The 16,356-nt window shown below is 41.7% G+C and overlaps 1 protein-coding gene across 3 annotated transcripts in view; it reads right to left on the reverse strand.

The window, feature by feature from the left end:
- Nucleotides 1–16,356, reverse strand: part of DIAPH3 (diaphanous related formin 3) — a 403,620-nt gene that overhangs the window by 345,642 nt on the left and 41,622 nt on the right. For all 3 annotated transcript variants that reach the window (XM_072135306.1, XM_072135307.1, XM_072135305.1), the window contains one exon: nt 5,940–6,044. In XM_072135306.1, coding sequence (XP_071991407.1) covers nt 5,940–6,044 — 105 coding nt within the window. The remainder of the gene's footprint in view (nt 1–5,939; nt 6,045–16,356) is intronic.

The following is a 16,356-nucleotide window of genomic DNA, read 5'->3' on the forward strand; positions in this document are numbered from 1 at the left end:
TCCAAGTCCCTTCCTGGCCCGGCTGCTGCACTTCAGAGACAGAGACTCCATCCTCAGAGCGGTCCGTATAAAAGGTGAAATTCGGTATGCTGCTAACAGAGTGTCCTTCTACCCCGATTTCTCTGCATCAGGGAGTTTGAAGAATCCTTTTGGGGCGCTACTCATGTAGAAGTTTGGAGCATCAGTAGAATTTTGACGTCCGCATCAGTAAGAAAACAACGGTCGAAATTCACCGAAGTTCGAGCTGATCTCCGAGACAAGGGATATAAATACTCCATGATACATCCATCAACGAATTGTGGATGGTCAAAAGACTCAATTTTTCATTTCTCCTGTTGAAGCACTTCACTGGGTAGATGCTGCCCCTCGGGTTGCTGCAGTGAGATCCCCTCCTCCAGAATGAGCATAGACCGATATCCTTTGTGATTTACCATTTGATACCAAAGTCCTGTTGCATAACCAGATGTTAAGGGGCCTTGCATCCCTTTCGAGGTTCCTATGTTATTTTGGGGGCCTTAAATCCTTTGTACTGCTCATGTTTCTAATTCTGATTTGCCTCCTATTTGGACAATTTGCCCGGCTGCGTGCCGCACAGCCCAGAATCTTCTCCCTCTCCCGCCCCTCCCACATTCCCCCCCCATCCTTCCCCCCATCCTCCCCCCCCCCATCCTCCCCCCCCATTCTTCCCCTCTCTGTTCCCCCATTCCATCCATTTCCTTCCTCACCTTCTCCTACTCCCTTTCTAATTTGGCAGCCTTATTTTCGCCTGACAATATATATCCATTGACGGAGTTGTGTCCCGGGACAAATAGAGTAGGTTTGTCTCAAGTTAGGGACCACTGTTCTGCTACTTGTTTAGTTAATGGGTATAAATCTGCACTACTGCCGTTAGTGTATTAGACAAGGGGGGGGGGGTATCTTTTTTCGGGGTAGTTTTTGGATTTATCTGTCATATTTTTTGTTGTTTGTCTGTCTGTGTCCTTGTGGAACGAATTCATGAATTGCTGGTGGCTCACCTGTTTTTCCCTATATGCATTTCCCTTCTGCTAATATGACTTCCCTCAATATTATGAGCTGGAACGTTAGGAGCCTCAACTCCAAACTTAAGCGTGCCTTAATTTTGGATGTCATTAAACAGCAAGCCGCTCTCATTGTATGTATTCAAGAAACCCATCTGACAGGCCAGAAGGTCCTCTCTCTGAAGCGGAAGTGGGTGGTCAGAGGTTACCACTCCTCATATTCTGTTTATGCCAGGGGAGTATCCATACTCCTATACAAAGCTCTACCTATAGAGGTTATACAGGTGGCGCCAGACCACTTTGGCCGTTATGTGGTTCTGCATTGTGCCCTGTGGTGCTTTGCTTTCACAATAGCTGCAATTTATGTCCCTATTCGATCCAGCTACCCTGCACCTTTTATCTAGTAAACTGGCAGCTATGCCTCCAGGTTCGGTAATCTGCATTGGAGATTTCAATGTGGTCCCCAGCCCCTCCTCAGACCGCACAAGCGGCTTAGACACGGCCTCAGTCCTGCTCAATGAATGGTTCTTAACTTTTGACCTAATTGACATATGGCATAGTAAACACCCTCAGACTCCTATTCCTCAGTACACAAAAGTTTTTCTCGTATTGACTTGGCCTTTGTCTCCACAGATATGCTGGCTCATGTTGACCATGTATCATACTGCCCGCACAGCACATCGGACCACTCCGCCATGCTCGTCCGTCTCCTTGTAGGCCCCCCCCATCAACTCCCGCCTGTGGCGACTGTACCCGGCTTGGCTCCTGTCCCCAGCTGTTCTAGGACACCCACTCAGCAAATTCTGACCCTCACCTGGTTTGGGAGTCATACAAATCTTTGGTTAGGGGCACATTTATCTCCGGCGTAGCAGGGCATAGAAAGACATGGGAAAGAGGAAAGGTTATCAGCTACGCTGGCTAGAGAAGGGATCCCTTGAATACCCCACTCCGGAGGGAAAAAAAAAAAAAAGAGCCTGGGCACAGGGACAAAAGGTTCATCTAGCTGTAGTAAAAGAAAGCACCAGCAAGCACTTACTAGCCAGGGAGGCATCTATATTTGAGTTTGGAGATAAGAACTCAATCTTTCACGGGCCGAGCAACCCTGTGCCTCCGTTCCTTCCATCCTTGCTGGAGCAATGGTCACTGAACCTCAATCTGTAAACGCAGTGTTCCGCAAATTCTATTCTTCTCTTTACAGTTCTAGGTTTTCCGCCTCTTTCGTCAAGATGAGCAGTTTTCTTCCTCTCTGGTGACTTACTCCAGCACAGTCATCTCGGCGAGGTGGAACTGGCAATACAGTCGCTTCCCCCTGGTAAAACTCCCGTTCTTGACGGGCTGTGAGGCGAGAAGTATAGGGACAACTGCAAGACTTTGGTTCCCAGTCTCCACACCATGTACTCTGCGCAAATGGAATGTGGCTCCCTCCCCGACTCCATGCGAGAGGCCCTCATTGTAGCCATATACAAGCCAGGCAAAAACCCCCTACTTCCCAATTCCTATCGCCCCATTTCCCTGCTAAACTCGAATATTAAAATACTAGCTAAAATTTTAGCCATGAGATTCAATAAGGTAATACTAACACTGGTTCACCCAGATCAAACGGACTTTATGTCTGGAAGGGGTACTGATATTAACATACAAAAGACTGCAATTAAACATTGCAGAGGCGGGGGGTCTCTCCGGAACCTGGATTTATACTCTCTTTAGACAATTGCAAGGCGTTTGACTCTGTTGAATGACCCTACTTATGGGCCCTCTTGTCGAGATTTTATGTCTTTAGTTAGGCTTTATACAATGCACCCAAAGCCAGGGTCAGAACCAACCTCAAAATCTCCCTTCCTTCCCAGGGGTACTAGACAAGGGTACCTGCTCTCCCCTCTTCTTTTCGCACTTGCCATTAAACCCCTCGCGGTGGCAATTCATTACTCTGATTACATTAAAGGAATCATTAGAGGTACGATAATTGAAAAAGTATCCATGTATGCGGATGACTCAGTTGTATATCTTGGGGATGCGGGACCCTGTCTCGTATCCCTCCTATCGCTGACTGACTGTTATGGGGGGAGTTTCGGGTCTTCGAGTTAACTGGCATAAATCGGTCCTTTTACCCGCTCGGACAAAATGGTTAGCACCCTTCCCCTTCCAGTGCCAGTTCAGGTGGTGTTCACTTTCAAGTACTTGGGGGTCCAGGCCTACACATAATTTAACATTAATCCCCTCATAACTGCTACTGAATCTCGCTTGAAGGCCTGGTCTAAACTTCCCCTATCCTTGTATGGATGGATCAATATCTTTAGGATGATCTTCCTCCCTAAATTTCTGTACTTATTCCATGAGGGTTAATGCCCACTGATTTGTGTTTCCCCTGTCAGGCTGAAGTCGGATCCTTCATACAATGTGTCTGTATCTGCCCTAAAATCTCTGTTTTTTGGTCTGAAGCTTTAGAGTTTCTTTATCAACGCTGAGTTCCCACGCTTAATGTCCCTTCTGTATGTCTCCTTGGCATTATGAATGAGGTTATCAATGGCCACTACGACAAGATCTTTTTCAGGTTTACCCTATACTATGTCTGAAAAGCAGTGATGATGTCATGGAAGAATCTGGACCCTCCCCCTCTAAAACGATGGATACTACTTATTAACAGTGTTATTCCTCACTACCGATCGGTATACATATACAGAAAGTGCCCCAAAAAAATTTGGTCTAGTTGGTGTGTGAATCCCCATACTGCTTTGAAATTTTCTCTAATTCCCATGTGCTCCATGTCCTATGGCGAAAGAGAAGTATGTGATCTATAGTTTCATGTGTGTTGGAACAAAATTTCTGATTAAAAAGCACAATAGATACTAACAGGAGTCCTTGAAAAGACATTGAGGGTTCTGTTTACTCCACCCACGTGAAGCTATATACAGCTCTCCCTTTATCAGTGCGGGTGCTCAGGATGCTGTTCAATTTCTTTTTTCTTTCACTATTAATAACAGATGTTTAACCCTTTGCCATTCCATGACGCTGCCAAAAATCTTGTTGCGACAGAGTATGATCAAAAGGTCATGCAGTTACCACAATGATAGCAATAAAAATGTAATCCTATCCAGCAAAAAATGACACCTTAGGGTAGCTCCTTAAATGGGGAGATCATAACAATAAGGCCAGATGAAGATAAAAACTTTTCGTAATACTGACTCCTTACAAGCTACACTTTACAAAGCCCCACTCCTAATCATATAAACTCATGTATGAAAGAGTTCAGCTGACTTCACAGGAGACTTTTCCAGCTTAAATAGGAATAGCACAGGTTATCAGTATTAAAAAGTCTTTGATTATAGTTCTAGCAGTAGTAGAAATGTCTTATGCTTCATCAGGGGTGGAAATGAGCTTAACTGGATTATAGTCACAATAAAATAACGGGACACTGTCAGCTACCTAGTCAAATAGAAACTTTACAAATTTCCTAGATTTTTATATGAAATATTATGTTGCACTAAGGGAGTTGCCACCAGGTCAAGTGCATCCTTTCTGGTTTGCAATGGTTCAGTAATGTTGAAGGGAGGCATTTCTTTGGAGGGCCACACGTGCTAGCAGAGTTATCCATACTGCCATTAGGTACCGGGATGAGATCCGCAGACCATATGCAGGTGCAGGGCCCTTGGTTCCTACTGGTGCATGACAATACTAGTCCTCAGGTAACTGAAGTATGTACGGACAGCACGGTGGCTTAGTGGTTAGCATTACAGCCTTGAAGTGCTGGGGTCCTGGGTTCAAGTCCCAGGGTCAACATCTGCAAAGAGTTCTCTCTGCATTTGCGTGGGTTTCCTCCAGGTCCTGTGGTTTCCCCCACACTCCAAGACACAAAACATACTGGTAGGTTGGTTAGTATGTGAGCCCCATTGGGGACGGGAACCGATTTGGCAAGCTCTGTGTAGCGCTGCGTAATTTGTGTGTGCTATATAAATAAAGGAGTTGTTATTATCATGTCATCAATTCTTGCAAGGTGAAGGCATTGATGCTATAGACTGTCCTGCCCCTTCCTCAGACCTGAATCCAATCGAAACCTTCTGGGACCATCACGTCTAATTCCATACCCAACACCACGATGCACCACAAACTATCCAGTTGACTGATGTTTTAAATAGATTCTAGAGGTGATCACTCGGGAGAATATCCCATGCCCAGGTATTTTAAGAAGGTCATACAGGCATGTGGAGGTCACACACTACCAAGTTTCAGAATTGCCTCAAGGCAGGGAATTTATCATTGGATTAGCCAAAAATGTGATCTTCCACTTTGATTTTGAATATCGTTTCAGATACAGACCTCCATGGGATATTCATTTTGGTTTTCATTGATCACGTAAATTTTTTATTGTCCTCAACTCATTCCACTATGTAATGACTAACACTTAAAAACTCCAATATTTAATTCATTGAGATCTAGGATGAGGCATTTCAGCGTTCCCTTTATTTTGTTAAGCAGTTTGTATTACGTTTCTGTGAGACAAGAGGTTGACAGGTTGCTCCAAGAACTGACTATTCTATAAATGGCATAATAGACACACTGTATAAAACTAAAATAGATACATGAAAAAAAGTGTCTGAAATACGACAAGCAGTGATCATCTGCCTTTTATGCTCTATGTGTGCTACCTATGGGGCCTCCTGAAATAGTCCTATAAGTCTTATATTTTATGATAGAAGTTGAAGCTTCTTACGGGCAATGAATTCAGGAAACTAATTCTTCTTCCACATCTTCATTTCTGTAATGATCTAATTAATGCAATATTTCTGCAAAGTGTCTCCTATGAAGCTGTAGAAAACCACACTTGAGCGCTTCCCCTCTTTACAGCTGCAAATCTTTAAAGCAAGATATGTTATACTTTTATATTTGCCAGTAATTCCTATTAAACGTAGGGAGTCTACTTACAACATTCGATGCGGTGCTAATATACTGCATGACCATCTCCTTCTTGGTTGCAAAGTCTTTCTCACGCAGTGGTGCTTTTCGATCTTCATTTAAATTCATATCTTCCTGGAGCAGAAAAGACAAAAAAAAAAGTTTGAAAATCAATTAAAATCTGCAGAATATTGCAACTTTGTTTTCTTTTGGGAAACTCATTTGCATACAGTCCTTCAGCCTGGTAGTAGATGCCGTTTAAGTGCTTAAGTTAATTTTACAGATGTAAAATTGCCTTTATTGGTTAGTCAAAGGTCCAAATCACAGACCAAAATTAAACAGGTTTCCAAAAATGTTTTACCGATCCAAAGTGTGTGAAAAACAAAATAGATTGTGGAACCTACTTGTATGTACAGCACGTTATAAAATAACAACCCACTTTTGAGACAGATACATGAAGAAAAGCACAACTATACAGCAATGTATTCAACATTTTGACTAAAAACATAATGTAGAGCTTCCAAAGAGCACCTGGAGGGGAAAAAACACAACAAAAAAAAGGTTAAATTCTATTTGAAGGGTAGATTTCATTTTAATCTGCATCTACTCGCAATAAACTGAAAAGGAAAAAAAAAAGATGAAATGCAGGACAGAAAGCGGATTTTAGGAAAAGGTCAACATTTACGTGTGCATTTTGTGTTCTGGTTCTTTATCCGACAACACTGGAGTCACGGAATGTTTTTCAATATCAGAACAAGACCTGCTCATTTACGAGGGTGGCAAAAATCAATAGCTAATCCAAATGTATACCGTACCCCTCGAGAAATGATTACACTGACAATTTGTATAGACATGGTGGACAGATTTAAAGTTTTCTTTTGCTTTTGAAAGCACCAGACGTGGTTTTAGCTCTCCGTTTGTCATCAGGAATAACCAAACATTATCAGAGAATGGCTACAATAGACAAAATCCATATACCGGCTGTAACTCTTAATGCTTAGCAGTACGATTCTGCTCTAACTGGGGGTAACAGATACATGAACAGCAGTAAGTAGTACCCAGGAGTACACATTTGGATACCCTGCAAATAGCAGATGCTGCATGAGGCAGGCAGGACTGTGTACAAGTATTAAAGGAGTCATCCCAGTCCCACAGTGGACATTGACCTCCTATCAAAATGATAGTTAATAAAAGGTGCAAGAGGCACAGATCCAACCATTCGCTAGCATGATGTCCTCCTCAAAGCCCGACCACTGTGATTGTATTATTGCACTACTGTATAGACATAGAATTGAGCAGCTCTGTACATGACGGACTGTCCTTAGCTTTATCTTACATGTTTCTGCAGACCCTTCACAGGTGAGTGATCAAAGAAGCTGCAACACACAAGGGGTGTGAACCAAAGCAGCAAAATACATATTTCATACAATAAACAAACACCAATAATCCTTGATAAAAAAACTATTCCTATCAAGCAGAGATGAAACTACTGCCCAGACACATGGTGACAGAAATAAAGGCAGCAAAGGAGGGAAGATAAGTGATTTTCTTAAAGACACTACAAGCAGTGCGATCTGTGGTGATGACATGTCATGCCTTGATAAGTCCCAGGAGGGCCCCATTGCAGCGATAAAGGCTGATCACAGCATGGAGCACCGGAGAAGAGATCTGGCGTACCCTCATTACATAATCCCGCACGCCTCCTGCGACCAGATTCTTCCTTATCGGCTCTCCTACATTGGAATGGGAGGAAGAAGAAAGGAAGAAGCGAACAAAAAGAGGTGCTTCTTCCCTCCTCCCTCGTGATACCCCGTAAAAGAGTTTACAAGAGGCTTACACAATTATGTAATGAGGGAACCCCAAAATACAGCTCAATACACAGAACAGGAAAAAACATATGGTCATGTGCATGAGGCCTTAGACTACTGTCCCAGGTACAATGTTTTAGGAGTTGGGCCTCCTCCCCCGTCCACTCTACATCACTATGCACAGCCTATTAGTACTTTGGTAATACTTGAGGAATTTGATACATTTCTGTATAACTGACACATCTTCTATACCTTAGAAAATTTTTGCTATTATTTGCTGTATATGTTGTAGGTTGGTGCAATCCTCTATTTGAGTGGCATATTGCGTGTGGTACAAAGTGGAGGGAGTGTATACTGATATTTATGTGTTTACATAAATGATCCAAGAACTTAGCACATGCCAATTTAAGGGGTTGGCCTGATGACATTCCTGCTGATGAAATCGCTGCAGATGGAGGGTCATGTGATCTTATCGGTCAATAAACAAAGACAGCAGGTTTCAATTTACTAAAGGCGGCACGGTGGCTGAGTGAGTAGCGCTTCTGCCTTGCAGCACTGGGGTCCTGGGTTCGAATCCCACCCAGGTCAACATCTGCAAAGAGTTTGTATGTTCTCTCCGTGTTTGCGTGGGTTTCCTACGGGTACTCCGGTTTCCTCCCACACTTCAAAACATACTGTTAGGTTGTTTAGATTGTGAGCCCCACGGGGACAGGGACCAATTTAACATGTCTGTGCAGCGCTACGTAATCTGTGTGCGCTATATAAATAAAGAATTATTATTATTATTATTTATCAATAAAGTGGTGCAGAACTATGTATAGATGTATATTGGTAAGTTGCCCAATATCCTGCCCCCCCCCTCCCCGCACACACACTTTACAAAAAACATGTGGTAAATTGGCCAACCTCTATAGTTAGAGCCCAGTCAGCGCTGAATGCTGCAAAGGTAAACACTTGACATAATTGACATAGAACAGCAGTGACACTCACATTAAAGAGACAATCAGTAGATTTCCCCTCATTTGTGTTCAAGAAATGATAGAGGGAAGATGCACTTGGTCTCTTCTATACAAGCCCTGCCTTACAACAACTAAATTTTGTCAGAAAGAAGAAAATATCTAGGATACCCCTAAGGAAGCCACACTTGAGGCGAAACGCGTGGGGCACTGCATCTTCTCCATACATACACATGGTGATAAAAACTTTTTTTTATTCTCCATATTGCTGTGTTATATATCCTTGGAATCGGTATCATTTATTGATTTCAGGACATATGTTGCATCACATTTTCCTAGATTTGCATATGCATAGTTAGTCATTTTTCACACTACTTTTCATTTGAACAGACGCCAAGGGTAGGTCCACCATGATCTGAAGGAGGTTGATTGCACAGTGCATGTTATTTTCATGCACTGCTTCTAGCACAATGTTTTATGTGCTAAATGTTTTTAAACGTTAGTGCTCAATGTAATTAATAACATTTCTATACTTTTTAATCAATTGGTTCATAGTCATTTTTTGTGCACATCCTATCTATTCTTTTGGTTTTTTGTTATATGATTTCTCTGGGATTTGTGGCACTAAGAGTCACCTATACTAAATTCAAATATCTAGGAGAAACACAGTTATAATGTAGAGCCTATTCATATTTCATTATGCCCATGAATCTGCTCATCTACCAATCATGCCATCAGTAAAGTGTAACTATGAAAACATATCTAACTACACAATAAAACACCTACAAAGCAATAAAAAAAAATATAGACATGGCAACATCACAGTAGTTGTGTGTATACAGCTATAGATACACACACATATACTTTACAGTTGTTTTTTAGCTTGATGTTATGGCTTTGTGAGAGGAGGTGCAATTTTCATCCCTGTCTAGGACACTGTCTGATCATAGAGGAAATTTTTTTTATTACAAAATGTCCACTCAAACCAATGAGCTTATTCACACATCAGTTGTTCTCAGTGTGCCTTCCATAATCACCAGAGACAATGTCAGCATTGTATTGGCATAAAGCTTATAAGTTCATCAATATGGAAAAATGTTTTGATTTGAAAGATACAGGCTCTAAAAGATTTTCCACAGATCATTGCACTACTGTGTAGTACACAGGCAGCCAGGCAGCCCCCTGTGTAGTACACAGGCAGCCAGGCAGCCCCCTGTGTAGTACACAGGCAGCCAGGCAGCCCCCTGTGTAGTACACAGGCAGCCAGGCAGCCCCCTGTGTAGTACACAGGCAGCCAGGCAGCCCCCTGTGTAGTACACAGGCAGCCCCCTGTGGTACACAGGCAGCCAGCCAGCCCCCTGTGGTACACAGGCAGCCAGCCAGCCCCCTGTGGTACACAGGCAGCCAGCCAGCCCCCTGTGGTACACAGGCAGCCAGCCAGCCCCCTGTAGTACACAGGCAGCCAGCCAGCCCCCTGTAGTACACAGGCAGCCAGCCAGCCCCCTGTAGTACACAGGCAGCCAGCCAGCCCCCTGTAGTACACAGGCAGCCAGCCAGCCCCCTGTAGTACACAGGCAGCCAGCCAGCCCCCTGTAGTACACAGGCAGCCAGCCAGCCCCCTGTAGTACACAGGCAGCCAGCCAGCCCCCTGTAGTACACAGGCAGCCAGCCAGCCCCCTGTAGTACACAGGCAGCCAGCCAGCCCCCTGTAGTACACAGGCAGCCAGCCCCCTATAGTACACAGGCAGCCAGCCCCCTATAGTACACAGGCAGCCAGCCCCCCGATGTCGGCACGGCACCTCTTCGGTCTTCTGTAACAGCCGGCAGAGACACGGCTATTCACTTTGCCAGCAGGCGCATACTATGACACGGCCACTGCTGGCGTCATAGTATGCGCCGGCCGGCAGATAACATGGGCGTGGAAAACAGAGATGGAAAAATGAAAATGGAGTACAGTGTATTTGCTTTGTTCTATGAAACTCTCACAATGGCCAGAAAAAAAAAAAAGAACTTTCATGTGATACTCGACAGTCTATTCTTGTTCTAAGAAATGAAGGCCATTCCAACTTACAAATTGCCAAGAAACTGAAGATTTCCTACAATGGCGTGTACTACTCCCTTCAGAGGAGAACACAAATAGGCTCTAACAAGAGTAGAAAGAGACATGGGGGTCCTTGCTGCACAACTAAGCAACAAGACAAGTTCATTAGAGAGTCTAAGAAGAGAAATCGACATCTCATAGGTCCTCAACTGGCAGTTTCATTAAATAGTACCCATCAAACGCCAAAGTGGAAAGACTCCATCTGTCAAGCATGGTGGAGGTAATGTGATGCTCTGGGGTTTCTTTGGTGCTGGTAAAGTGCTGGTACCTTTCTCCCTATAATTTAAAAAAAACACATACGACCTTATATTGACCAGAGGTTATTTTCTTCTGGTCTACATTTCATCATGAAGAGAAGTCATTTCCAGGGTGTTATTTTTCAATGCATGGTGCCAGGTTGTATATAAATAATTCACATTAAGTGGTATATGAAATAAAACAGCAAGGTTCGCAAATAAAGCAGTTCTTTAATAAAGTACTTCAAGTGCCCAGACCAGACAAGTTAGCAGGTTACATTCCTCACTGTCATCGTTCAGCCATAAGCCTATTTTGTTCCCTATAAATTACAGTATGCTTAAAATGCTTGTCAATATGAATAATATTATTTTGCTTTAGTTTATTTAAACAAGGCTATGGAGAAGGCTTCTATATATATGCTAATGTATATGTTAAAATAACTTGCAGGGGTGTCACATGAAAGAAGGGAAGAGCTGCCCCACAATGACTTGTCCAATAATAATTATTGCAGGATTAATTAACACAAAGCATTTATTTATTATCTGAGAACTATCTCCAAACATTGAGGATCTACACTACACGTTTAGCCGTGAACATGGCACATGTTGAATTTGATTCTGCTGTAATAAGAATGTAATGTATAAAACTTTTTTATTTTTCCATGTACAGAACTGTGTTATGGCTTATTTTCTGCGTAGATCTTCCTGAATAGAGAAATCTGAGTTCATAGTTGTTAGACCAAGGCAGATTGAAGGGGTCCCCTATGTCACCCACACAGCCCCTCAAATACACCTTTACACATCTAATGGCACTATCCTACAGAATTATCCTAACATGACAAAAAAAAAATCTACAATTTTTTTTTTTTACTGTATAGTGAACTACGTGAAATAAAGGATAACAAAATAACACATTCTCTAATTCAATGTTTAACAAAAATACAGCATTTCACAGAAATAAGTCCAACCTGTCTATCAGTCCTGGTGTACATAATTTCAGATGCCCCTAGACACAACCCTATAACTTCTGACTTGGGCTCATGGAATCCACCATCTTGGATTCCTGTGTGACTCCGCACTGCAGAGATTTCTGTCTCTCTGCTCTGAGTCTGTAGCCACGGCCCCTGCAGTTTAGCACGGAGCTCACAGACACTCACTTCCTGCCAGCACATCATGAGCAGAGAGAAGCTACAAGCTACAAACTACAAGGATATAAGAAGCCATGAATAAGGTCTTGTACCGAAACACCTAGGCTTGTAGCCTTCACGTTCTCCCTTTTTTTTTCAATATGCTGTGCTGTATTTTTTACTGTTTTATGGATTAAAATAAATTTTGATGATTTTACCGATCTACTGACTCCTCGCATCTAGCTGGATAGAAGTCTCCTTTCTCGATTGTTGCTTCGTGTGCACCTGTGGCCAAGGTTGTCCGTGCTGGAGTTATTTGGAGCCAAAGAAATGAGGATTGTCTGGACTCTGTGGTGAGCTGATCTACGATAGTATTTTACGTCGTACTTGTTGATTTGCTTTACAAGGATATAAGTGATCTGGGGGAAGGGGGAGGCAGGAACATATCTGTGAGAACAGATGTAGCAGTGCTGACAGTGTAAAAGTCTGTCAGCCTTGGTCATGCCACTGTGTAATAGGCATCTCATCATCTCTCATCTGTCTCATCTCCTTCTGCGTCAGTGTGTTATCAAAATGTCGGAAGCCAGATGAAAGTGTATATACACCTGTAGCATGTCACCCCACAGAACTAGATGGATCATTATGTCTCTGCACTGAGCTGCCTAGAGTGATAGGAGCTAAAACAGCAATACAATTGTAACGTAAGGAGTTTAAATGATCTGTATTGTGTAAACATCACTAGGGGATTGAGATTTGAGAATTTTCTTTTGTGGGAAAACCCCTTTAAAAAAAAAAAAAAAAAAAACAGTACCATAATGGACATTTAGTTCTGTCTGAAGACAGTAATACTGGATGGTAAAAGGTTTAAGGTCCTCCCCATATCACCCAAAATGATCTGCCACTGAGGCACTGTACCTCAATTCCAGCTGATTTTCTGATTTGCGAGTAAGGTTTACTGTATCTTTTTTCTAATGACAGATTCCCCTTTAATGCGTCATTGAAAATACAACTATTATCACAAAAAACGACCTCTCAAATGCCTATGTCAGATCAAAAATAACTAATATTTAGTGGAAGTTGAGTTTCAAAAAAGAAGCCAAATCCTGAGGGCCCAAGCAAGCTGTGTCCAGGTAAAATAATTTCTCCGTGCCTCAATGGACCCAGGTCTGGCAGAAGGTCCAGGCATCTTACATCGCTTGCCATGCTAGTAGCTGAAATCCAATGATGTATACTAGTAATGGGTCCACAAACGGACCAGAAAGTTTATGCCTTTTCCATGTGTGTTATAATATCTACCCTGTTTCCCCTAAAATAAGACATCCCCCGAAAGTAAGACCTAGTACAAGTTTGTTCAGGCTTAGAAATATAAGGCCTCCCCTGAAAATAAGACCTAGCGGCCGCCATTGCAGCGGCTCCCCCCACGTCATACACTAGTATTAGGAAATCTTTTAGATGTTGCAGAAGGTTGTGACATGGGGATATGAAGGATAAGAAGGGTCATTTACGGAAATAATTTTTACTAAATATGAGAGATTGGGGGCAATGATTCTAATAGAAATGGAGCCAAAAGAAATACAGCATGAAATTCAGAGTTTGGAGAGTCATAAGGATGTAAGAGAAGTTGATTTTTTTTGTTCAACGATAAATGTAAATTCTTGTTCATGGAAAAATAAGACATCCCCTGAAAATAAGACCTAGTGCCTCTTTAGGAGCAAAAATTAATATAAGGCACTGTCTTATTTTCAGGGAAACAGGGTAGTAGGTAACATGATTTGTAAAGTAAGAAGAGACAATGTGTAACGTACATGTAACAGTCCATTTAAGCGGAAATAAGCTATAATAAAGAATGTAAGCCACTTTTTTCCCCAAAGAAAATCACCCTAGTCCTCACATAACCCAATTCATTTTAATTATACGACTTTCAAATTACATTAAGAGATATTACATTTTGGCTAGTCAACTATCTCCAGCTGTTAAAATGAAGGAATGCAATCATTACTGACTAAATCACAAGGATACAATAGGCGTCGTGCTACAGTCACTCTTTGTATTAAAATACACAAGATCATCAGTCAGCCTCCAAATAAACAAAATAAATGCAGGAGTAAGATAAAATAACGCCATTAGCGCTTACAGGATGTCTACCTTCAGTTATTTCATTTTTAATACTTTCCCTTCTTTAATAAAAACCCATTACAAGTAAACACGTTCATAAAACATATGTGCTATAATGGGGTTTTTAGCTCCTGCTGGGTTTCTAAACTGCATTATACAGGGCACTTTAATTGACTCAAACTGCTTCTTTGCATCGACTCAGCATCTATGTCCTGAATTTGACATCTTCATGATGACATTTTAGATAAAATAATAATCTAAGAAATCGGCTATTGGTATAGAAAAGCACGCTACTAAAACAGGCCACAGAGCGTAACTATTCATGTTACATGCTGCCATTCTGTAATAATAGGACTTGTGCCACATCCAGACGACCCCGGTCTTAAAACTTTACAATGTTACTCGTGTTGGTGCATCACATCTAGTCACTGGGAAAAATATAACATGGCATAACACAGATCTATGATTAAGAGTCTTTTGTGATTAAGAATCCTTTTGTCCTGTGTTTGGTCTTAGGTTTTTAAAAAGAAGAATTAAATAAAGTAGTGAATAGTTTTACAACTTAAATGTGGTGGACTTTGCTGATCCCTACTTCCTAATCTACTTTTGTTTCTACGTGTTGCTAGCACATCATCTTCAGGATTGTGCATTCCCAGGTGAGCCAGATCAAGTTGTTTGTAATTTTTATAAATGAAAAGGGTAACCCATTCTGCCGAGAATGACACCCCTGAACCACCTATCTGTTGTGACTGGCATCATGCACCAGACATCAAGAGAGATGGTAAGTGATGTCCCTGGTGGCAGGGATGTCAATGACAGATGAGGGGGCATTCTGACAGAGGGAGGGGGAGGAGCGGCACAGTAACTATCACAAAAGGATTATAAAAGCTGCATAAGACTACGATCACACTACCCTTCAAACCTCTGTTAAAAAAAAAGTAAAGAACAAAAGGTTTAATAGAGGTTTAACATACGAATTAAAAACCCATTGACTTCATTGAAAATTTTATGTCATCTGTACTGTTCAATGGGATTTTTAACTGATATGTTAAACCTCCTTTCTTGATCTTTTTTTAATGGAGGCAAGGAATTGAGATTTGAACGGTAGTGTGAACATATCCCAAGACATGTAGTATAAGTAATATGGAATGGAAGTTGTGGTATGTACTTGTATTGAGCAGTCAAACTGTACACTAGTAGACCAAGTAGAGGTATTGAGTAGAGTGAAGTGGAAGTAGAGCCGAGTAAAGAACAGACGCACTTCAAACTGTATGGCTAATGTACGTCAGGGCTTTACATTACTACTATTGGCAACGCACTGTATTAGATGATATTGTATATTACAGCGCAAATTATTTTAAGTAGAAAGTACACGGATGCCTAGACTTGACTATATTGCTGCCAATAATGTAGAAAATCTAACACTCGGGGATCATGCTGGTTCTTAGTGACAGCTACAAGACTGCAGTATTCTTGGTCTGAAGCCCGGCACAAAGAACATTCCACAAGATGTTAAGAACAAGGACTAGCAGAACATTGTAATGTAGATTCATGCTTGCAAGGCTTCAAATATCTTTCCCTGGAGGGAGAAGATTATTTCTATGAAGTTTATCACAGTTCTCGGTTCCACTATGCTAGTTAGTGGGTACACACAAATCGTCTTAAAATAAAGATTTAATGTTTTAATAAAACAGTACTTAAACCCACTTTATTCAATGCAGCATAACCAAGTAAAGCAAGAAAGCGTCTTTCATAGAGGTTAGTGCGGAATATTAAAGTGCTCTATGTACCAGCACATTGTCTAGGAGAAGCCCAGAATAAACTAATACACTGCATTCAGGGTTTTTTAACAATTAAAATCAAATATAGAAACCAATTTTTACAATCTATTTTATCCGTTAATGTGTCTAATCTTTTGGGGCGGTCATCTTCCCTGAGTTGTGAACAGGCTGGTTGCTGGGGGATAATGTGTACTAGATGCAGGGAGACTATTCTCGTAATTTTTATAGAGAGGAATGGAGAGATCCACGCGTGTGGCTAACCCCAAACTTCATTTACAGCAAGAAAGAAAAAAAAAAATCATGAATAGTATGTGTAAGGCTCA

Source organism: Engystomops pustulosus, chromosome 2, assembly GCF_040894005.1.
Source record: "Engystomops pustulosus chromosome 2, aEngPut4.maternal, whole genome shotgun sequence".
Lineage (NCBI taxonomy): Eukaryota > Metazoa > Chordata > Amphibia > Anura > Leptodactylidae > Engystomops > Engystomops pustulosus.